This window comes from Tasmannia lanceolata, unplaced genomic scaffold (assembly GCF_043159265.1).
Source record: "Tasmannia lanceolata isolate RefF3 unplaced genomic scaffold, GAP_Taslan_0.1 ptg000018l, whole genome shotgun sequence".
Taxonomy (NCBI): Eukaryota; Viridiplantae; Streptophyta; class Magnoliopsida; order Canellales; family Winteraceae; genus Tasmannia; species Tasmannia lanceolata.
This window is the reverse complement of record NW_027518695.1, coordinates 1,581,139-1,606,892: the sequence shown is the minus strand read 5'-3', so window position 1 is coordinate 1,606,892 and position 25,754 is coordinate 1,581,139. Positions and strand designations below refer to the sequence as shown.

The following is a 25,754-nucleotide window of genomic DNA, read 5'->3' as shown; positions in this document are numbered from 1 at the left end:
CAAAACTCTAGTACCCTTGGCTAATTTTCAGGGACTTGATCACCCCATTCGGAAATTAGTAACCCCATTTTTTATACTAGATAACCCCATTCTTAGAGACTTGAAAACCCTCTTCCAAAACTTCGGTACTCTCGGCCAATTTTCAAGCACTTGATAAGCCCTTTCGGAAATTGGTAACCCTACTTTTGAGAGTTACTAACCCCCTTCCAGAGAGTTGATAAACCCCTTCTGCTACAAAACCCCCTGCTTATAGCAACTCTTCTAATGACATTACAATTCTGCTCATGATAAAAATAACAAAAGAAATGGATGTTGTTTTCATTAAATGTGCTTCATGTATTACATCCCAATTTGTGTATTACAAAATAAAATAAAATTAAGTAAATAAAAAAATGTGTAGCCATCCATTCATGTATTACATCAACTTTTTCTTATACAACCACTTGTCTTCCAAAAAAGTGAGTGAAGCCATCCATGCATTATCTCCAGAACTCACCCTAAAAAAAAATAGCTTAAACCCTAAACAAGATAAATCAGAAACAGAGGAATGAAAAATAGTGCAAAACCCTAAAAAAAAAAACAAAAAACAAAACCTAAGTACAAAGAGATAGATGGTAAGAATTCAACATTCAAGTTTTCAAGATTTGCCAACAACAATGGTGGCTGAACAAGGAGGAAGATGACTGGTAGGGTCAAAAATAAAAAAGGTGATAATGGAAAAGTAAAAGAAGAGAGAAGAAGGAAAAACCAAGGTCAAAACGTATTGTAAATGCCAAAGGGCATTTTCGTCCAGCTTTTACTGACAAGACCTCTTTTGTCCCCCATTGATAATTTTTGAAAAGCATGAGTCCTATTGATAATTTTGCCTAATGTTTGTCCTCCATTGGTAATTGGTCCTTATAAATTTTCAAGTGGCGCGCTCTTACTCGGCGCCTTCAGTTTTGAAGTATAAGCGGTTTTCCATGAGAATGATGATGAGGTGAAGAAATGTACCTATGCGGGACAAAGTTTGATAGTGGGACCCACTTGTTCTGATCCCTTTGTCTTAACAAAGTCAGTACAATGCTTGATTTGAAGATGGTAAGAGGGACCCACATCTCACAAATTGCATATTTTCTTGATTTAATGGATGAGATGACTCATGCACGCTGAGAATTTAATTGATGGACTGATCACGTTTGCATACAATCTAAGGCAAACCGGCGGGTTGGGTTGGGTTGGGTTGGGTTATCCCCGGGTCCTGCCGGTGTGGGTGCAGTTTTTTGCCTAAGAGTATTTTTTTTTTGTGTGAATAAGGAAATTATTGCAACAAAAACAGAAAAAGAGACTTCGAAAAAATGCCTAGAGTGCCCCCATTGCAACCCTTGTCCCTTTTATAGTATGTTGCATCTCCTCTTAGTCTACCGTCCATTTCTCTTTTTCTTTAATCTCACGGTTCGTATAGATATGTTTGTCAATTTTGGGTAAAACCGCCAACATCAGTAGCCTATACAAAGACTAAAACCATCAATTTATAGGTATGTTTTTCAATTTAGCGTAAAATTGCCAACATCAGTAGCATGTACGAAGACTAAACAATCGAGGTTGAATCGATAAAAAATCGGGTTGAATGGAGGAAAAAATCATGTTGAACGGATAGAAAATTGGGACAAATCGATCAAAATATGTTTTGCACCGATTCATTCCGATTATACCGATTCAACCCAACTTGCTGCTGCAGTTAAGCTACTTATTCTAATTATTAGGGAAAATGCCCAAAATAGAAACCAAGAAAAAGTAAAAATTAAAAAAAGATCAAATTCTTTTGAATTAATGGGTGAATGGGAAGCGATATGTTCGCCCCCTTTTTTCTGTGGGTCACCCTCTCAGTGTATTCATGACTACACTTAATAGTTTTTACACTACAAGCCTACAAGGGGTGGGCTGGGTAAGAAAAGGGCGCGATCATACTATTTCCCATATTTTTTAAACTATCTTTCTCATGCTTTCAGCAATTACGGCAATTACCTCGTAAAACAACACCACCAAAAACAGTCCACTACAATAGCAATCTTTGTGCAGTAAAAATGAGCAGTTTCACTAGCTGTATTTTGGCTGCGAAATGCTAAACTGAAGGGCTCCTTTGTAAGAGCCCAACTGCAAGGGCCGTGCATTTGATGCACACATTCCACGGCAACCGGGTAACCTGCTTATCCTGTTACCCTTTTTTCATTTATTAGGCATTTAATATATCTTTCTTATATCGTTGTTAACGTTCTTCTTTGTTTTCTGTTTTCGTTTTTAATAATCCTTTAATTTCACATTTATTTTCGGCTAAAAACTCTAGAAAGAGGGTGGATAACTCCCCTAATCACTCCTCCAGTCGGTTGTCTTGAAAAAAATTAAAGCAAAAGGCAAAAAGAGAGGAATTTACGTTTCTAGTTTGTTTTCAAGAATACATAGTTAAGAAGTCTTTAAATCATGACTCTATAGAAACCATCCCATCTATATGATATTGGTTTGTAGCCCAAAATTTTACATTTGGTTTGAATCCAGTTTCAGAAATTAGAAATTGTTTGAACTAGTAAAGAAAGGGAACAATAAGAAAGCAGTTAAAAACGAGTTGTGGGTATTTAATGTCGGCTTCTTGGCTCACGTTGCATGCTAGCAAAATTTATTGCCACCTTTGTTAATTATGAGAGAGATTTGGGTCTTAACTAGCATAGTTGTCCAATCTAAAGATTCGAAGGAAAGTTTCAATTGAAGAAAAATGAAAAAGAGCTCTGTGATCATCATCTTCCTGAATCTCTTGGTTGCATCGCGGTGGGTGAGATCGGTTGACGCTCTTGCGTCAGCCATTTATGTATTCGGAGACTCTCTAATCGATACCGGAAACAATCTTCGTTTGAACACAACAGTGAAGCCCACTTATCCCTATGGTGTGGATTTTCCTGGTGGCTCATCTGGCAGATGCTCCAATGGAAAAATCTTTATTGATTATTTAGGTAATGTTTTTTTTTCTATTTAAATTTATTAAAAAAACTTGTTTTCTTTCAAAAAAAAAAAAAAAAAAAAAAAAGCAGGTAAACACCTGAAGGAATTGTTTGCTGTAACTCAACTCAACTAAGCCTTTGTCCCAAACTAGTTGGGGTCGGCTAATGAATCCTTTAGAAAATTTTCGTAAGAAGGTGAAATCATCTACCCAGCTCAAATTGACTAAAGTCTATTATTGACACTAGTTGAGTTCGTCTACAGAATTGTTTAGTGTCTCTCATTTTAATAATTTGTTGGCAGCTGAAGGCCTTGGGCTGCCGTACGTCGCACCATACTTGGGTCTTTCGGATGCTGAGAGGGCCAAAACTGTAACAGGTGTGAATTATGCATCCTCTGCATGTGGCATCCTCGACGAAACCAATAGCTTAGAGGTAAGTTATCATATTATAACACTACGAATACTTTTTTTCCTCTCCGAGTAAGCATAGAAATAGGACCCTCTTAGGCTGGAAAATTAAAATTTTGAATAATGATACGGGGACCCAGAGGGGGACCGAACAAATAGCCTCTTCACATGTTAGTAATCTTGGCCATGTGGCATGTACGGATTTGTTCTGTTGAACTGTCGGTCTCCTTATGAGGACTCAATGAATTTTTACCGACATCATACACGTGGCAGATTTGTGGCAATTGAGGTTACTGATCTGGTGGCCCAACACCTGTCAAAATATGACCAAGTTTTACAAAAGAGGTATCAATGTCACATGGGCCCTGTTCTTTTGGGATATTGAGAATTGTTTTTGAGGAACACTGGTGATTGGACTCAATTAAACGTAATTTTGAGTACAATAATCAGTTTTGGACTCAAAATCAATTCTCAAAATCCGAAAGGAAGAGGGCCTTAGAACTTAGAAGATTTGATTGGTGATATGAATAGGTGTGCACCGGTTTTCCATGAATTGCCTCAGGATACAGTGAAGCATAGTGACAAAGACTTGTCTATTGGCGTACTGCACTCAAGAAAGTAGACCCGAACCACCCTTAAATTTGGCAAGTGAGAAGACCAGTCTCTGTTTTTGCAGTAAACAGAAAATAGAACAAAAGAGAAAAATAATGCAAAAAGAATAGAGCAAAAAGTCCTCAAAACCATAGGAAAATAAGTACTGTAGTAGAGCACTCACTTTGTACAAAAAATTGAAGTCCACCCACTGCCATCGATCATAGAGGTGCGATCCCTTAGACAAATCATCTCTTCAGTTACATTTCCACAATCAATTAAGTAATGACTAAGTCACATATTTCGATTTCATTCTAGTGAAAATGGTTTTCATTTCTTTATATACTTGTAAGTAGAGTATGGTGCTTATATTTTTTTGATACAATAAAAAAAGTAGCCAGTACCGATTTTTCTAAAATGCCGGTTTATGCAGGGTGAATGTCTGCCCTTCAGCAAACAGCTTCACTACTTCGAGAAGACGGCGAAAACAGACCTGCCAAAGCAGTTTGCAAGTGCAAAGGCCCTTTCTGATCACTTGTCCAAGGCCATTTTCGTGGTCTCAACTGGAACCAATGACTATAACAACTACCTACAACCTTCCTCCAGTACTAGAGAACAGTATACTCCTGAAGAATTTAGTCAGCTTCTCATAGATCATCTTTCTCAAGGTTTAGAGGTAAAAATGAGTGATTAATTTTACCACACTTATCTTTAAGATGAGTGAAGTTACAAAAAAAGTAATGGAAAAGTAGCAAAAAAGAGTGAAAATGAAAGTTTCTTCTTCTTAAGTTATGTAGGTTCAAGCCAGAGAGGAGAAGGGTGTCACTATTATTGTAAAACAACCAATTACTCCAAAAGCTTAAGCTGTTAGAGTTGGTGTTATTTAATCATTTATACTTCAACACTCACCCTCACGTGTAGCCCGACCTGCTGTGAGGCAATAGCACTGATACAGTGATACTATGTGAAACAACTAATTACTCATTTAGACTTCAACAATTATGTATTTTTTCTTGTACTTCTATAAAAATTTCATCTCCCTTAATGTACATTGGTTTCACTTTTGCTTTATAGAACACATTATTTCCAAAGATAATTATGCATAAGAAAATAATTTTAACGCGAAGCTGATATAAGCTTGTTCTTATTCTACAATTGCAGAGGCTATATAATTTGGGAGCGAGGAAGATGTTGGTGCTTGAGATTGGCCCACTAGGGTGCTTCCCTTTTGTGATAGATACAGTAAATGCCAAATCATGCTATGAGTTGTTGAATGACCTCGTTACTATGTTCAACAACAAACTCCCTGCATTACTAAATCAAATGAAATCCACCCTCGATGGTTTGATTATGGTTCAGGGGCAATATTATGCTAAGATGCTTCACATGTTCCAGAATCCTTCTGAATACGGTAAGATCCATAATCAATCCATAATTCTTATTTTAATTCTTGAAAAATGGGGGTCACTTCGACTACATAAATTATAAACATTTCATCCGTCATTGGCTAAGTTGGGTCTTGTCTTGGTTCCCACTCCATTTGTGCTTCTTGTAATAGTCACCTAGTGTAACTAGGAATGGTTTTGTTACTACGCGGACTAGGATAAAAAGTTAGTCTAGTGTGTCTCCTTAGACTAGAACTAGGTCTTAGGCTAAGGGTTAAAATTTAAGTAAGTGAGATACTGAGAGAAGGGAGACTTTCTCGGGGGGGGGGGGGGGGGGGGGGGGGTTGTCATGTGCTGAGAAATTGAGAGGGGGTCTTTTTGTTTTGTTTTTGTGTACCGTCTTGGTTGAAGAAGACTAGGGAAAAAATTGAGAGTTGAGGTTTTGAGATAAAACCATTGTAATCATGTTTTATTGTTTTCATATACTGCAAGATTGTGTTCTCTCCAGCATCTTGACCGAATCACGTAAAATCTCAATATGTATGTCTTGGGCATGATGGGATCATTTTTTTTCCCATTGGATTTTTCTACATGCTATATAGTAGATAATTTGTTGTTTATTCCCAAAAGGATAAAGTCCACGGGGATAGACATCCTTGGAAAAGTTATTCCTGGTACTGCATGGCTATCATGTAAATTATCTTGTCCTCTGTTCACCCATACCAATTTTGTTTTGGTAATATTTTTATCATAGAACAAAGGGGAAATAAACAGAGTATAGAAAGTATATCCAATGATAATATTTATATATAGAACAATGGTATATAGTTTTTCTTCTTCTATAGGTTTCCTTCCTCTTTGATGAGAACTTGCTTGATAGTGACTAACAATATCATTACACCACAGGGTTTGTGGCTACAAGTATTCCATGCTTTGACATGAATGACGGAGCTTCAGAAGGGATTCTAAATACAACACCATGCCAAAACAGGAATGAACATCTCTTCTTTGATCCTGTTCACCCAAGTGAAGCTGCACACGCCATCCTGGGAAAGGGTTGCTTCGACTCTAATTTGTGCACTCCTATGAATGTTCTACAGCTGGCGCAATACTAAGATACTAAGAGAATAATTAAACTGTGTTAGCCTTTTATTAAGGCTAGACACTAACATATAAAGGAAATAAAAAACATTACTTTGCTCTCTCTCTCTCTCTCTCTCTCTCTCTCTCTCTCTCTCTCTCTCTCTCTCTCTCTCTCTCTCTCTCTCTCTCTCTCTCTCTCTCTTAACATCTCAACATCTTGGTTTGCAAATTATGGACAAATCGAAGAAGTGGGAGAATTGGGCCTTTCAAACCTTGGGTCCAGTCACGGGAAAACACATTAAAACTTTTACTTGCACCTTTTTTTTTCCGATATGTAAAGTTTGTAATTTTGTTTGTGGTGATATTTCTGATGTTACGGTTTATGTAGTTGTTTGGATAAGAACCACATGTCTTGTTTGTGCATGCAACTTGCAATTGGTGGGGCCTTAATGTAGAAAACCTCGTGGGCCCATAACATTAATTCATCTGATTGGTAGGCCCATAACATACCAGCTGCACACGTACCGTCACCTCATTAGCCCTATCAGATCTACATTTTACCCCCGCTTTACCATTTGCAAATACCTGTATACCTTCTTACCCATCTTCTGTTACGTGCCCACTTGGAGGAAATAAAGTTGTTTAGATTTTGTTGCTTTTAGGATTTGCTTTCTTAGTTGTTTGTTATGGCTAGGATTCTTAGGGATAAGGGTTAACTAGATTAGTGGATTTTCTATAAATAAGATGTACGCAATTTGTTTTGAAATGAAGAAACCTGTTACAGAAAGTGTCTTTGTACACAAAGGAGGATTGATCCTTCCCTCGAAGTGGATCAAGAGGCTGATCTTCCCTCTAAGAAGATCAAATCCGTTGCGAACTGGATCGGGTTCGTAACAAGTGGTATCAAAGCCGTCATTCCTATGCCATGGGTTGTGAGATTTGGAATTCTTTGCGTGATGATTTTTGTAACATTTTTTCAGAATTTATTGAAGAACAACGGCGATTTTCGGAAGGCCTGAACAGAATCAGCATGCTGATAAAGGAAATACAAGAAGAAAGAAAGCTAAATCTGAAAAATGCTCAAATTGATGACGTCGAATATGATTTAGTTGAACACCATTGAAAGATTCTTCTTGATTTTGTCAACCCATTCGATCATTCCATCCCTTCGAAGAGCCGCTCGGGAAAATCGTATTTTCTTCCATCTGATTTCGAGAGGGAGATTCGAAAGATCGTGCTCATTATTTGTGAAGAACGTGAAGGCATGGAGGCAATTACGGCGTTCAACAAAAGTATACCCAATAAGATTTGGGATCCCGGTGGAATAAATTATTTTCATCAATAATCCAACCTTGGGGACAAGGTTGATTTCAAGGGGGGAGGAATGTTACGTGCCCACTTGGAGGAAATAAAGTTGTTTAGATTTTGTTGCTTTTAGGATTTGCTTTCTTAGTTGTTTGTTATGGGTAGGATTCTTAGGGATAAGGGTTAACTAGATTAGTGGATTTTCTATAAATAAGATGTACGCAGTTTGTTTTGAAATAAAGAAACCTGTTACAAAAAGTGTCTTTGTACACAAAGGAGGATTGATCTTTCCCTCAAAGTGGATCAAGAGGTTGAACTTCCCTCTAAGGAGATCAAATCCGTTGCGAACCGGATTGGGTTCGTAACATCTTCATTTTACAAACATAGCGTCTCGTGTTATTTTCATCTGCACCATAAGAGACAAATAAAAAATCCTACAAATAAAGAATCCTACCTACTGCTATACAGAGGGAACCAAAGCGCCCATTTACCATTTTCTCATCTCACGTCCAAAAACTCTACACATTCACTGATTAGAAGAGTTCTCATCCATGGTCCTAACATCCATGTCATAACAGTCTTTCTTTCTCCCTCTGTTAAAATTTTAAAGTGTATTTTTTTGGTAGCTTTATTTTATTTTTTTTCTTTTGAGAGATGTAGCGAGGAGAAAATTGTATTCTGCGTCCACGGGAATGTTGGTCATTTTGCCTAGCTTGCACATGTGTGAGCCACACAAGTTTGATCCATCTTTTCCTAATGAGGTTTCAATGAAGAACTCTTCAAGGTTCAAAGGATATGCTCTAGGCAATTTTTCATTCAATAATCAACTTTTACACTTCATTACAGATGTTTTCTGGACTTTTATAGAGAAAACACAATAGAAAGGGATTTGCTAGGGTCCATTGCAAAAGGCATTCCACAGGTGGTTTGTTGCATGTTAGACCAGCCACCTCATGAATGAGGACAACAGCTTGTGTCTCCATTTACAAGGTGGGTGGTCTTACATGCAACAGACCAGCCATGAAATGCCTTTTGTGATGGATGCTAGCAATTCCAATAGAAAAGATGTTCAAGCTAGACCACTAACTATTTTAGGGACTTACAAAACTCATAAATGACTTAGGACTCAAACACATTGACTAGTCAAAGCCCTACAGACACAGTCTGCTAAAATGATCATAACATTCTCATCACTTGGCCAAATGAAGACCATAAATATCCGTTGAAAACATAATTCAATATCTACAACTTCTTAGTTTACCATTTTCTCTGATTCGTCCACTTAAAGGTAAAAAAACATGCTTAAAAAATGACCAGAATCATGATGACGGGAATGCAACTGGATCAGGCCCGACTTGGCGTGTTTATGATCTTGGGCTGGAGCTAGCCTTTATGCTTAGTGGATTCAAGTTGGGCTTGGGCCTTGTGTTGGGCTTGAATGCGTGATGATCTTCTTAAAGCCGTTGGATAGTTCAACTTGTCTCTTACATGGATAGGGGCTGTATCAATTTAGGAGAGACTAGTTGATTGAATAAGGCACGCCAAATTTTCTTCAAGCTTTGGCTTAGGAGGTTGGTTTCCCTCGAAGAAACTCCTAGAATGATATTAGAATCCATATCTAAGATCTGCTAACATGCCCAAATCCAGTAGAGCAGAAAAAATTTGAGTTTTTATATGGGGTCCTAGATCAATAAAAGTACACTTGTGCCCACAATGTTGATTATTCCAGAGCATTTCATTTGGTCGGCCCTGGCTTGGATATGCCCTGCCCCAAAAATTCACTCCATGGGATGATTTTAAACCTACAATTTGTAGATGTCTAAAGTGGACATCACATTATAGAAAACTCTATAGGTCGGAGGCTTAGGATCATCCTACGAGATGATTTTCGGGGCATGGCCTATATCGCTGGCCCTACAGATGGACGAACGAATTCATGATCCAATAATATAAGACCTGCATTATTTTTTGTTGTACGTGCACCTCCACACAGACTAGATTAAATATCTAGATTCACACTCAATGAATGTACACACTCAGAGATCAAGAGCCTTTGATCGGATGTTTGCTACTGCCTTATATGATGACAATCAATGGAGATGATTTATGGAGTACAGCCTATTTAAATAAGGATCCAACAAATGAATGGTTTGGATTATCCAATAACCATATGTGCCCCGACTAGATTTTATATGCAAATGCATTGAATGTTAATAGCATGAGAGAAAATCGTACCGGGGAGAGTGGGAAATGTTACCACAATATAAAGATGATAGGTTTGTAATGGTTTACTGCCTGTGTGAATTGCCTAATATCTCCTTAAAATGAAACGTCCATTTCTCTTAATAACTCAACACAGTTTCCATTTATGCAATAAATCCCGTTAGGACATCCTAAATCCCCGATCCCAAATTTATAAATGACCCTGAAGTAAATCTCAACTTTTTAATAACACCATAAATTACCTAGACGTTGATATTAACTTTCTAATAACACCCAAAACTACCCAGATGCATTCAATTAATTTCCCATTTATCGATCAGGTCTGGAGTTTTTGGTGCCTGATTGTAATGACAATGAAATTTACATGAAGATGAATTAACTGTTTGTGGATGACCAATTAAACTTTTGATGAAAGATATGATCGTTGCTATGAAATTTGAGAGACCAAAATTTTGGGTTGAAAGGCTTGAGTGCCAATTTAGTTAATGATGATATCTTGAGTGCTAATCTCTGTCCTTTACATTGTTTTATATCCTTAGACTCTAAAATATAATCCAAGTACTTGAGGGTTTGAAATCCCCCTAGAGTTTTGTGTTTTTACTGTCAGTTCATAATATCTTCAACCTTTATCAACAAAAAATTATACACTGTAACCATTTGCGATACGTTTGAAGTAGGGCTGCAACAGGGTCGGTTTGGGTCGGGTTTTTCAAAACCCTAGCCCAACTCTGGATCCCATTATCTTGGCCCTGACCCGCCCTGACCCTGAGTCAGGGCCGAAAAACCTCAACCCATTGCTCGCCCTACAGGGCTCAGTGCTGGCCCTGGCCCGCCCTGATTGACCCTGATTGGGCAGGGCTGGCCTGGCCCGGCCCTAATTGACCCTAGTGCAAATACCTGTTAAGAGTGCCAAAAATAAAGCAACCACTTATTATATAGAACAAAATGATCAATAAACAGAGAAAGGGAACAAAATAAGACAATATAAATTCAACAACATGACGGGCAACAGAGACAATTAATAATAATAATCTAAAGAAACATCAATCCAAGATAATAGAAAACATTAGCAAAAGAAACATGCACTGATGACTCAATTCTATAATAGAAAACTTAGGGTCGGGCCAGGTCAGGGTACCTGAGGCATTAACCCAGAACCCGACCGGACCTGAGAAAGGGTGTAAAAAAATGAACCCTGACCCGCCCTCAGGGTTGGAAAATCCAGCCCTGACCTTGTTCGGGCTCAGGGCTGATTGGGCCAAACTTGCACCCCTAGTTTGAAGACACCCATTAACTTCTAACGTTTCTAATAATGCAAAGCCCATTAAGCGAAAACGTTTCCACCATAAAAATCCCATTAAATCTAGCACATGCCATTAAATCCCATCTCTTTCCATTCTTTTATATATTGCCCCTTTCTTTCTTTTATCATTTGTGCTTCCAGATTCCTCGGTGCTAGCCTCAAGCTCGGATCATCTGTTTTCATGGCTAGTGATTGAGCAGAGGAACCTTCGGACACAATGGTTTTCTCCTCTTCTTTATTCTTTTTTTCTTCTTCTTTATTTTATGCACCCAATAGTCCGATTGATGCATCTTATGGATTGAAATGCAGCACCATGCATTTTTTTTCCAAGTTTGATAATATTTCAGAGCATATTTCATTATGTAATTCTTTGGTGCATATTTCTTTTGAAAATGTTTCAGACTGAATGAATTGAATATAGGAAGGAAATCAGAGAATTGAAAGAGGAAGAGAAAGGGAATTTCATTTTTTCAGAGAAAATCCACTAACAAAGAAGCATTGAGAAGTTAGAAAATACGTTTTTGACCAAAGAAAAAAGAGAGTTCTTCAAGAAGAAATAGAGTATAGGGGAAAAAAAGCCAGATTTTTAGTTTTTATCTTTTACTGTTTTTGTTTTCTATTCTTCAAGAAGAAATAGAGTATAGGGAAAACACAGCAGGATTTTTTTTGTCTTTGGTTGTTTTTTCTTTTCTAAGCCCCTCGAATGAAGAAAGGAATAGATTTCATGTATTCTGAAATCATATTCTGAAACCATCTTTCGGCTTTTGACTCAAAAGAATCTCAGCCAATTAGTAATATAAAAACAAGGTATAGGATATAACATGTGAAGCATAATATCTTGCCATTTTTTCTGTGTAGGCTCTATGTTCCTACACATTGTAATTAGAAATGCCAAATGCTTGAGGCAGCAAAAAATAAAGCATTGGAGAAGACAAATAAAAAGGGTTATAATTATAAGATGTGTGGGGGGAATATCATTTTCCTGTTCAAAGATTCCACCTGAGAAAATGCATGCACCAGCATGTGATTATGGATCTATCCACGACATGCAGGTCTTGGCCAAATTGCCGTGCATCCTGCATCAACTTCAAATGGAGAAATTTTAGGCTATGGCCAATCTGTTCCACTAATGAAAAAGTAACGATTTTATTTAATGAAACATGTATAGCTCACAAACTATTATCGTTTTGCAATTGCCACACTAGACACTATTTGTTTTCTTTTATTGATGGTGCTATGTCTGTTTGTATAGAACCACCATAGCATTTGAACTTCAATCTATAAGTTCATGAGCCCATGATAAGCCTTCAATAAAGATCAATTGGGAGAAGGAAAAGCTTAGGGAGGATTTAGGATTTATGACAATTTTCATATTCTTCTTTTCTCCTTCCTTGTTCCTCCAATTTCTACTTGCTGTTCTCATTCTCATTATTGGGAGAAGGAAAAGCTTAGGGAGGATTTAGGATTTATGACAATTTTCATATTCTTCTTTTCTCCTTCCTTGTTCCTCCAATTTCTACTTGCTGTTCTCATTCTCATTTCTTCTACCTATGCTGCTATAAACCAGACCTTGAGTCGCAAGGACTTCCCCCCAGGCTTCATCTTCGGCACCGCTTCTTCGGCTTCTCAGGTTTGGTGTTCATTCTTTGATTTAAATCTGAGTATACTGCAGTTTAGTATCCTTATTCGAGCATTATTCAAATCACCACACTTATATATCCTTGATAATCCTTCCATGGCCATTGAACTGCTAATTTTCTACATGAGGATGCCTTGGGTTTCTGCAATATCAGTTTGCTTAATATGTCTTCTCTTCTCTGTTCTCTCTCACTTTTTTTTCGCTTAAAAGTGCATAAGTGAATTCTCTTTAGCTGCCTGTTGTTGTGTCTTCAACCCTCTTTTCTATGAATCTCAACTTACCTATTGGGCAGGCTTTGAAACTACGTTGGTTTTTCTTTTCAGCCATAAGAAATGGAGAACCCATCGGAGACACGGTTCGCCCAATATTCCTTGAACCAATTAGTCCTTGATGAATCTGTTTCTCTATACTTTTCTCCATAGCTATAGACAAAATAAGGGATTTTGCAAGTCATTGGGGGGCCGTGGCCACCCCCACGTTATATGTGCCTCCACCCTTGAGCTAGGAATTTGGATGTTACATTGGCAAACAAACACCATCAAGTAATCCAAAAACTGCAACTTTTCGCTTAGGGATTACTTGAGGAATTCTATAAAAGCATGTACTACATGTCTTGTTCTTTCTATATTCATACTAAATATAAAGAAAATCCCCATCATATTTTTTGAAGGTTCAAAACGATTTTCTAAGGTAGCTAGACCCCTCACCTCCTCATAAAATCTTAACATCAATTTTAGGGATGTGCTAGGCAATTTCGCGGCTCCGTTTTGCAGGAGAGAATATCCACCTGTATGAATTATATGAATAAGACAAAATCTACTAGGAGAACTGGAGAAGGCAATTCTCTCCTGCAAAAGTGAGCAGCAAAATGGCTTTCCGCGAAATTTCCTAGCAAATCCCTCTATTTTAATATCTCTCTTTTTTTTTATAGGCATGCTGGGGTTCAGGCGGACCCACCGGATTATTTTAATATCTCTCATTTACTCTTCTCTTTCTCAAATATTAATTAATCTCTTTTTAATTTTTTTCTCTAAAAAGATAACGGCCCATCGATGACCATTTACTTATATTTATTTCTCTAAAACATTAAACTCCCTAAAAAGTCTGGTTACTTTTTACATATAATATTGATAAGTAAAAATTTTAAATGATTCACACCTCTCTATTACAAGCAACAAAACCTTACAACTCCTTCAACACCAACATACCCACAAAGCCCCCCCCAATCTCTTTCTCTACTGCTAATTTCTCATATTTCTGTGATTGATTCAAGACTTCGTTTGGCAAAATTCAAACTCGGCCATCATCGAAACCACTAAAAGATACGCGGCATAATTATTTTTCAAAATTTTAAAGATTTTATGTTATTCCACTCACCATTTACTGGCATGTTTAGGCATTGAGGTCATGTTTGGCAACTATGAAAGAAATTCATGGAATATTTGTTCACCTAGTATAATAGAGGTCAAAGAGGCAGGAGAAAAAGAGAGATTTGAGGGGATGCCCTTCGATCTAGTGAGGAGAACACTAGATGTGTTGGAAAACAAGGAATACAAAGATTCTATTTCAAGCTATGAATTACCAACCCAATCACATAATCTCCTCACTTGTGGTGGCCCCTCTCTACCTTTCTTTCAAATTGGGTAAACAGATATTCCATGATATTTTTTTCATGGGTGGCAAACGTGCTCCTATCATTGTCGAAATGGTAAATTATAATTTGGGTTTAGTGCCAAACTAACAAAAATTAAAACTAATTATTCAAGAAATTGCTGAAATTAAAATATAAGATTTAAAACATACAAAGAGTTTGTAAATTATAATTATTCATAAAAATTAGGTAAAAATCAATAGAAATTAAAATGAGTTTTGTATTTGTGACTTTAAATTTTATTTGAAAATAAAAGACAGACAAATTGAATAAAAAAATAAAATTTAATAAAATAAGGAGACAATAAAAAACAATTGATATACCTTGGATATTTTCAGAATTCAATATGAATTTTATTTTTTTTAATATAATTTTATATATGACTTACTTATCATTCAGATTCTATCATTTGTTAACCTTTGGACCTTCATGGATCTGTTTTTCTTCTTCATCGTTTAGGCCCTGTTTGGAATGCAAGAAAAACATTTCTGTTGGAATAAAAAAATTGGGAAAATTTTTCTTTCAATGATTTAGAGGGAAAAGGTATGATTATGGTTAATTTAAAAGGATATTACCATAAATTGAAGCTCCCTCTCAAAGCTCCACTTCTTTTGATGTAAAATAGCAGTAAAAAAATACCTTTTTCACTTAAAATGGGCGTTAAATTTTATTTTAATCTCATACCTTAAGTAAAAATTGAATAGAGTTGGTTCACTTATCTTTTGTCTGTGAAAAAGTAGGAAAATTTATAAATATTTTTTCCTTTCTAAATGTTTCCTTAAAAAAATCCTGTAAACCAAACAGGGGCTTATTGCATCCCTTGTGACCAACTAAAGTAAAGAGAAGTGCCCAGTTTGAACTGTGACAATGTGTTACGAACCTGAATCAGTTCATAGTGGATTTGATCTTCTTAGAGGGAAGATCAACCTCTTGACCTGCTTCGTGGGAAGGACCGGTCCTCCTTAGTGCACAAATACACACTTTCTTGGAATAAATTTATGTTTTCCTTTTCTTCTTCATTTATTACATTAAATACAGATTACATAAATCGTTCATACTATAAACTAGGACAAGCCTAATCCAATATAGAATCCTAAGCAATTAAGACTCCACAGATGAATGAAATAAAAGACTAGGACTAATAATTCTAATCTAACCAATAGGAAGATAATCCTAATCCATAGATAGATAATCCCACCAAACGGCTAAAATCTAAACTGATTTAATCCAGCCAAGTGGGACCCATATAAGCACGTAACACAATGCCAACCCCTGAAAATTATTTTCAAAAAATCATCAAGAAAATGATACCATTGGGCTCTAAATGAAGAGGCCGTTTTACCTCAGTCAAGACTATGGCCCTGTTCGTTTCAGATTCTAACAAACGATGAAGGGGACCCAACTGATTATCGGCTCGAAATTACGTTTAACTTTGAACAAGGAATCGGTTGGGGCCTTCACCTTCGGTTGTCAGAATCTGAAACAAACAGGGCCTAAGTGGGTGGCCCAGAAATAATCAGCCTAAAGGGCTGAAATTGATATCACTAAAACACTTGTTTCTTAATCACAGATGGAGGTGAAACAGCCTCTCTAAATTAAAATATCTGATTAAAAGCTATAGAAACAAACCATAATGGGATTTCCTTTTCCTAGCAACCCTCTTTACTTATTAAATACATTTTACTTCTCTAATTGCAGATTCAAAAGAAACTTTCAATTGGTTTTCAGACTTTCTTTTAAAAATGAGGAGCTCTCTATCCATCGTCTTCTTGATCCTGTTACTTCAATCATTCTTCGCAAAATCGGATCCTCTTGCCCCATCCCTTTATATATTTGGAGATTCTCTATTAGACAATGGGAACCACAATCATCAAGTAACAGAAGCTAAGGCGAATTATGAACCTTATGGTGTTGATTTTCCAGGTGGGGCCACAGGCAGATTCACCAATGGCAAAACATATGCTGATATCTTAGGTAATGACTTCTACTGTTAAACATTGAAAAATATTGATAACAGAGATTTTATATGGGTTAGGAATTTAAGATCATCCTATGGAAATGATTTTTGGGGCACAAATGAACAGTTTGGATCTTACTATGAAGCGGAACGTATAGTACTTTTTGAAAAATACTGGACTACACGGCCACACACGATATAACATATTTTCTTTCATAAGTAAAAGAGAAGGGCTACTGATGTTGGCACTACTGTGTTTTTATAGTTGCACTAATTCATCTTGTCTTTTATTATTTAAACAGCTGTCAAAGTTTATTAGAGTTCCCAAGTCAATTAAAAAAGAAAAGACAAGCCGAGTTTGTGCAATTATTAAAACATGGTGTAAATATTAGCTCTCAAAAGGAAATTGTTTTTTATTCCTCAACATCTCTTCTTTCTGTAATTCATTTGCAGGTGAAGAACTTGGGCTACCCTTTGCCCCTCCATACTTTGGTCTTTCGGATGATGAAAAGGCAAAAACATCAACGGGTGTGAATTATGCATCCGCGGGATCTGGTTTTCTAGATGAAACTAGAAGCCAAATGGTAATAGCACTCCATTCTCAAAGGCCCTGTTTGTTTTGGATTTTGAGAACCGATTTTGCTTCCAATACTAATTATTGGACTCAAAAACCTAAATTTGAATCCAATAATCAGTTTTGGACTCAAAATCGGTTCACAAAATCCAAAAGAAACAGGGTCTATGCCTTAATTAGACATACATTATGTCATAGGCTAAATTTGTGTCCAATAATCAGTTTTGGACTTATAATCGGTTAACAAAAACCAAAACAAACAGGGCCTAGTACTTAATTAGATATACATAATGTCATGGGCCACAAAAATAATGACATACATAATGTCATGGGCCATATTCGGTACAGATGGGACCTACTATTCCACACTAGGGTTGGCAAGTGAATATACTTGGCTAGTGAATATACTTCATACACCTGTGTTACCGATTTTCAAAATAAAATGATTTTCGAAAATAGTTTTCAAAATAAAAAGCTTTTATTTTTATTTTGAAAAAAGGGGATGTGGGAAGAGCAAAAGTTTAGTCAAAGTGAAAAATCCTCTCACTTCTCTCTTGCTTTTAACGCACATGTGGGTTATTGCACGTGCAACATAGATTGCAGCCTTGTAGGTTGCTAGTGGCACTTTTTGGCGCACTTTGCACTTCGCACGGTTACGGGATGAGGGTTTTACTTAAGTCAAGAGTAACTCTAGAATCGATATGGACTGTAGAATCGCAATCTAGCACCATATAATGGTGACATAAGTTGCCTATGGTGATTAAGTGACTTAAAGGAGTGCTCTCCAACTAGAGAAGCAAACAAATGGTATGTAAAAAGATCAGAAAAGCCACCAAATGGTCTATAAAAAGACCAGAAACCTACCATTTGAGAGATGTACAAAAAGAGCAATTAGGATTAATTCCAAAGCCTTCTCATCTGTCACTAAGACTTCTTTACCTTTTATTCCTATTGGGCTTCTCATTGTATCTTGGAGGAGAACTCGCAGATCCCCTTTTTGCACTTTGCACATCATCCAACTGGTGGGGGCGATTATCGTCTTAGCGACAAATTGTAACGCGTCTTGAAGCAATCCTGTACAACTTCTCACCATCATATCTCCAACAGAATGTGTGTGTGTGTGTGTGTGTGTGTGTGTGTGTGTGTTGGGGGGGAGGTAATTGAGGACATTGATTTGGTAGGCCAGTGCCAAATCATAGTAATCTCTTGGTGTGAGATTAAATGATGACTTGGTTAGAACCTAACGCCTGAAAATTTTGCCTCAATCAATTAAAAAATGACTAATTAAGTTACATGTTTCATTTTAGTTCTAGTGAATTCATTTCTTTCTTTACTTGTGGGTAGAGTACGTTCCAAGCATTCTTTTCTACTAAAATATAAAATATGGAGGGGACCCATTTCCTACAATGTGGATTTATGCAGGGACCTTGTTTCTCCTTCAACCAACAGCTCGATTTTTTCCAGAAGACTGTGGAAGTGGACCTGCCAAAACAGTTTACAAGCCCCAAAGCCCTTTCTCATTACTTGTCTAAGACTATTTTTATGGTATCTCTTGGAGGCAATGACTACCTCAGCAACTACCTTCAACCTAATTTCTACAATTCTAGCAAACTGTACACTCTTGAAGCTTTTACTGAGCTCCTGCATGAGAAATTATCTCAAGGTTTGCAGGTAAAATGTCTGATTAGTTGAGAGAGTTTTTATCATGTTGTATTTTTATAAAATTTCAATCTCCCAGTGTCTCCTTTTATAGTGGCTATTACTTTCTTTTGAAATACTAGATAGTTGTATCTGGAGAAATTATATGGTGAAAGGCCTTACAACAATAAGGCCTTTGTACGGTGAAGTACCACCCTTGACATTTGATCCAACAGCAGCTCCTCAAAAAGTGAGCTGCTGTTGGATTAAATATCAAGGGTGGTACCCCTACCCCTACTGTATTGTTGTCAGGCCTTACACCATATAAAATCTCTTGTATGTGAATTTGTTAAACTATAAATGATTGAATGACACCAACTCTTAAGATAATTTGCTCTTCTTTCTTGTGGCTACATTTGCAGAGGCTATATACACTGGGAGCTAGGAAGGTGTTGGTGTCTGGGATCGGCCCAATCGGTTGCCTGCCTGCAGCGAGAAGTCGAAATAATGTCACAACAATTGTCGATGAGTTAAATGGGCTCGTTTCTATATACAACAGTAAACTTCCTAAATTACTAAAGAAAGTGAAATCCACCCTTGATGGTATGATTTTGGTTCGTGGAGATACTTTCGCGAGTATGCTTGAAATGTGCCAAAACCCCACTGAACATGGTAAGATCCATAATCAATTCTTAACTATGCTTATTTTGGTCCTTGAAGAAGGGTGATCGCTTTGGTTCTGTTTGGATTGCATGATTTTTCTAGAAACGTTTGGAAATGATAAAAGTTTTCCAAATTCCTGCCTATAAATTGTTTGATTACACATGAGAAAAAGTAACTTGAACAACCATGGTGCAAGTTTTATTTAGAGGAGTCTTCAATTTATAATGATGTGCCTATAAGTCAATACCATATCATTTTCCTCTAAATTGCTGAAGTGAAAATAATTTCTGAGGAATGTTTTTCTTAGAATCCAAACAGGGACAGAAAGGTTTATAAACTACAAAGACTGCATAAGTAAGGTGTATAGTCAACAATTTGCTGTTTAATCCCAAAGGGGCTATTCGCCATGGGGATATAAATCCTTGGATAAGTTGTTCTTGGGATTGGCTATCCTGCTTGAATAAGTTCATCTTGAAATTAATTATCTTGTTTGTTGTTTATTTTGTATTTGAGAATCAATTTTGAGTCCGAAATTGATTTGTTAGATTCAGAATTAAAGGAAATTTTGAGTCCACCATTCAATTTTGAACTCAAAATAAAATAGATTCTGAAAATCCAAAACGAACAGGACATGAGTGATCAACAACTATATATAAAAGTCATGTCTAGTTTTCTACAACAGATAATTTGAATCAAACTTGCCTAACTGTGAACTAACTAAATGTATTGCCCACAGGTTTTTTGGATACAAATCTTCCATGTTGTGCCACAGAGGGCAACAAAGCAACTTCACAATGCCTTCAAGGTACAAAACCATGCCAAAATCGGAGTGAATATCTTTTCTATGACCCCTTTCACCCAAGTGAAGTAGTAAATTCCATCTTGGCAAAGGCTTGCTTCTACTCAAATTTGTGCACTCCAGTGAATGTTAAACAGCTCGCGAAATATGTCTAAGCGTGTGAGGAAGGTGATATTAAAAGAATAAATTGTTTATGTTGGGATTTTATTACATTATATGTGGCTAATCACTGATCTAATTCTCACTTACTTTATGCTTATGTACATCATTTGACGGTGTCGAGAATGTGTGCAGATCACCCAAGGACGAGATAAGTCCACAAAAATATATAGGGAAATCCGGAAATGTTATCAGCACAACCATATTTTGATGTTTGCACAAACCCAGCTATCTTTTCTTCTTGAATTGGTGCCTCAGAGCTTTTTGGGAAATGTAATAACCATTTCACAGATCATTAAATACTAAAAGACAAGATGGTCTGTGGAAATAGCAAAATATGGTTGTGCTGATATCATTTCCCAATGTATAATGCAGTGATGATAGGATCATGGGACCGACTAATTGAATAGCATCCCTTTTTATGTGATACTTTGAAGTCGACCCAACCTATTAAAATTGAACAAGGAAATTAGTTCGGTTAAAACAACCCAATGGTCCAACAACTTAAAATAAAATTTTATCAAAACATCTCCTCAAATCCTTTAAACTACAAGTCTTCTTTGCAAACAAAGTATTTTAGCCTAACCCCATCTGTCCAATTACTAGCCTTTTTTCGACTTTGGACATTAGGGAATATAAAGTACAAAATTTTAATAACGTCCGATCATGGATCTCTTAATTTTTGGCCCTTGATCTAATCACAAATCTTAAGTAGTTAACCGCTGATCTGGACGATCCGATCACTCCGATTACTTTTTGTAGACACCCTATTTTGACCGGACCCAGGTTGGTAGTGTTTGTGCGAGACTTCGTCAAATCAGTGAGTTCAAATCTCAAATTGCATCCTAAGCTAGGTTAGGATCTCACTAAGATCCTCTCAAAATTTCGTCATGATCTGTCATGGTTTGCCGGGCAAATAAGAGGGATAGATTATGTAGTGTAATGCATGCAATAAGGGGGTTGAATTGGTCAAAGCAAGGGCTGTCTGCGGGAGGAAAATGATACAAATTTACTATTTTTACAAGCGGGGGTTGAATTAGCTCGTTTTTTACGCAGCTAATTCGTGCGCTTATCAAAAGTAGTGCGCCCATCATTATTTTGTGCGATCATCAAATGGGGGGGTGCCAATATCAATGGCCTTTTCATTATATAAAAAAAGAAAAAAAGAGGGGACTGTGCATTTTCTCGTGAAAATAAGGAGAAAAAAGAGAGAGCGAGAGAAGAGAGAAATTTGGGTTTTCATTTTCCTCCGCCGATCGCTTTCTCCAGCCTTATGCCGGAAATCCTATCACCGATCCGAAATAGAGAGAAAGAGAGAAAGAGAGAAAGAGGAGAAAAGAGAAAAACCCGTTTCCCCCTCTCAGATGATCTTCCCCGATGATCTCCCTACCTCCGATCCGAAGTTGAGAGGAGGAATCTCATTCTTGTAGATTGATCTTCGTCTAAAGCTTCAGAGAGAGAAAGAGAGAGAGAGATCTGGAAAGGAAAAATCCCAAATCTCAAAAACCTAGCTGCTCTTTTCTTTTTTCTTTTTTTTTTTCCGGTCAGATCTCCGATCGATTTCCGGCTATAATACAAAGGAGGAGAGATCGGGAGAATTGGAGAAAGTGAAAGTTTGGATCTGGAGGTGAGAAAGAGAGATTTGGTATGAGGTTGGATTAGATCTAAGAAAGGAATCTCAGATCTGAGATCTGAGAAGAGGAGGAGAAAAGCAGAGGCAGAGAAAGAGAGAAAAGAGAGAGAGAAAAGTAGAGAGGAGGGAAGTGTTCCTCAACCGTTCTTCTCTGATGATTTCTCCCGGAAGCCGGCCTAACTCCAGCCATGCTCCGGTTGTTCCTCCGATCTAATCCTTTTCATCAAAGATCGGGCCAGTGAAGCAAGGAAGGAGAAGAAGGAGATCGGCTGAGAGGTAACCCTATGTTTTCTTCAGTTCATGGTTTAAAATCAAATCGAGGCATATATGATAGCATGGGATTATAGTTTGGATGATGATTTTCGAATTATCTGTGATGATATTCCTCTCCGAGAACTCTCTGATGACATGGAGTTATGTTTGTGTAGAAATGTTTCATGACTGGTGATGATTTTTGTTTTGATAATCATTTCAATGGTATGTGACAAAGATTTCTTTGTATATTCAAAGTTTTCATCAAAAGATTTTTGACATTTCTGTCTCAGATTATCTAATTGATTTTGAAAGTTGAAATCAATGCTTAAAATTTTTAGGGTCAGTTCACTACTCTATAACCAAAATGTCTATAGTGTTGGCTCTTTTTAAGGAAATGTTGTGATCAAATTAGAAAATATCTATGGGAATTCTAGATTCAGAAGCATGAGAAATGTCATTTTCTTTTACATGTTTGCCCCAATGCATGGGTAAGGAAAAGGGTATCCAGTGTCTGGAACCTTTTGGGGCATGGAATTAGGCATTGGATGCAATGTTGAATGGGATCTAGATTTTGATTTTGAGGTCATTGATTGTGTTGGAGCAGGGTGTGGATTTGGGTTTAGTGTTGACATAACTCTAGATGGTGTAAGTATTTGTCTTCCTATCATTTTCATCGTTGAAATTCTTTTCTGTGCTTTAGCTAGAGCAGTAAGTGGTGCCTTAAATTTTAGCCAATTCTTTGCCCTCCCTGTCATGAAAATGGGGTATGGGATGGTTGGAATTATGTTGTGCCACGCGTCTGTTTTTAAGAAAGAGGCTCACAGCAGGCTCATTAGCTTGAAGGTTGATAGTTCCTTCGATTGTGTGGCTACCTTAACCAAGCTCAAGAAGAGTGCGGCATGGCATGCTAGGCAGATTGGGATTGAACTTCTGCCATCAAGGTTGTCAAGCAAAGCCTTAGCCAATTGAGTTAGGGGTTCGGCCCTAATTCTGAGAATAAATCTTTAATTGTCATCAGATGGCATGATAGCAAAGAAGTCCAGATTGAAGAGGGGGGGCTGATGGGAAGCTCTCCGTATCGAATGACAGTCCAGCAAATACTATTTTGGATGACAGTCCAGCAAGTTGTGGAACCAGTGGCCGATCTCATTACCTTCAAATGGGTCATCCATTTCTCCAATTTAAATGGCGTTGGCCGGAGCCTCCTCTTCGGGAGATTATTTTAGTCTCGTATTAGTCTTTCCCTTTTTAGGAGACTAGCTAAGTCTCATAGCCTTATCCTCTCTACAACCTTTTAGGGGACTTGCTTAGTCCGAAAGGCATTCCCCTCTCTTCTTTGGCAGGCTTTCCCTGTCTTGTTGGTCGTGTAACCTTATTCATTAGCTTTCTTTCATCGCCAGGGCAATGAAGGCGATAGCCCAAGCCCATCCTTAGGGGACTTGATCAGTCTTAGTAGAGCTTCCCCTCTTTTATTTAGAGACTTCTCTAGTCTTTCAGAAACCTTTAAGTGGTAGTTTCTCTTCCTCATTTAGGAGACCATTGTGGTCTTATTAGCGAGTTCCGTGCTAGGAGACACACTCTGTCTCATGGAGGTAGTTCTCTTTTGGAGACAAGCCTTATTTTGGACCTACCCTTAGGGAGGTCGCTTTAGTTTGGTAGGGAGTATACCCATAGGAGGCATGCCTTGCCTCATTTATAGAGCCCTTATTTGGAGACAAGCCTTGTCTCATTAGAGGGTTTCCTTTTTTAGAAGGCTTACCCAGCCTTATATTGGAGCAGCTCATTTTAGAGAGTCTTTGACTCACTCCTCCTTTAAGTTGTAGTATTAGAGAGCCTTTGGCTCATTTGTCTTCTTTAGTGATTTTTATTAGAGAGTCGTTGACTCATTCGTCCTTTGGATGGTATTATTAGAGAGTCTTCGACTCATTCGTCCTTTTAGGAGTGTTATTAGAGAGTCTTTGACTCATTTGTCCTTTGTAGGGAGTCTTTGACTCGGTTATCTTGCTTAGCAGTATTATCGGAGTCTTTGACTCATTCATCTTTTCGTGGTATTGTTAGAGAGCGTCTGTCTCAGTTGTACTCCTTCCTTGGTATTATCTGTTAGGAGTTTCTCCTTAGTGTTGTCGTCGTTCTTCTTTGTTTGAGACTAGCACAGTCTCATTAGAGCTTTTTCTTATTTGTGATCTTAGATCATTCCTTCGTCTTTGACATTAGTTTACCTGGTTTAGGAGTTTCCCCTATTTGCCCTAAGGTTTAGCCATAGGGTTTTGCTTTGTGTGTTCCCTTAGGTCTTTGACCAAAAGGGTGACATTGGAAATTTAAAACATCAAAAACATTTGAAAAACCTTAAAAAGCCTAAAGTGTTGAGTGTTTTTAGAAATAGTCATTAAGAGAGTTTGTTTCGAACTACGTTGGCTTGATCCTCTTCCACGAGGTACGTAGTGCAGCTTGGGATTTATATCCCAAGTCCAGCCAAACTTTTGTAAATAACATTTTAAATCTTTTTCTTTGAATAAGCAACCTTTCCAATCTTGTTTTCAAAAGATCTTCCTCTAGAGTTAGGAGTTCCTCCTAGATAGAGAGTTTTAGAGTTAGGTTTTTCTTTTGATAGGTTGTTTGTTTGTTGTGAGCTTGTTTTAGAGTTATGGGTCTGTCCTAGAGTTATAGGAGCGCCTCCGTCCGGTCAGTTGGCGATTTACATCGCCGACTGATGACTAGGTCTAAGATGCGTTAGTCAACCCTTTGTTTTCCTTAGGAAATACAGCCTAGTTACACATAGGTTGTAGGAACCACCTGCATCAGCTTAGGGCTAACCTGCATTTAGTTAGGGCATATAGGGTGTCCTAAAATCTACAATTCACTGGAATTTAAATAATTGTTCAAGAAGCTTTAATTATTAGTCTGGTCTTTTAGATCGAGTCTAAGATAGAGGTCTAGGTGTCTTAGGCATCCTAGCTTAGAATAGGTGCGAAGAACTACGTTGCCTTGATTCTCGTGGAGGCGGGGATACGTAGGCTTCTTTGGATGAACATCAGACCATCCAAGGACTCGGGCTAATTCATTTAGAGTCTTAGGATTTGTTGTGTTGTTATAGTATATTTTGTTGTGTTTTCTTACTCTCTTGTACTGATCTTATACCTTTAGTTATAGCTTGCATGTATTTGCACATCAGAACTTAGACACCCATTAGGCATGTCACTCATAACCTAGCTATGCTTAGGTGACACATCTTTCATTTTATGTTATGTGTGTTTATTATTTGTATTCTCAGGAAATGCATGCTTAGGTAGACAATTCCTGATGATTGTTCACATTTCACATGATTTTTACCCAAACTTCTTTGGAGTTAATGAAAATGGCATAAGAGACCAAGTGCTTGCACTCGGACGAATTGGGGGTGCTCTTCAGACCTTCCCCATTCGTAATCAGGCACGAACCCATATATATTTCTGGTTATCCATTGCACAGAGGATTTGATTTTAGGGTTCCATGGCATATCCAAGGATGGCGACTCTGA

General features: G+C 37.5%; 1 protein-coding gene across 1 annotated transcript; it reads left to right on the top strand.

Moving 5' to 3' along the window:
- Window positions 1–2,749: 2,749 nt before the first annotated feature.
- Window positions 2,750–23,206, top strand: LOC143849452 (uncharacterized). The gene is made up of 9 exons (XM_077358459.1): window positions 2,750–2,984; window positions 3,274–3,404; window positions 4,404–4,646; window positions 5,132–5,381; window positions 16,258–16,533; window positions 16,970–17,100; window positions 18,513–18,761; window positions 19,151–19,400; window positions 22,731–23,206. The coding sequence occupies exons 1-9, from the start codon at window positions 2,750–2,752 to the stop codon at window positions 23,204–23,206; spliced, it is 2,241 nt and encodes a 746-aa protein (XP_077214574.1).
- Window positions 23,207–25,754: the final 2,548 nt, after the last annotated feature.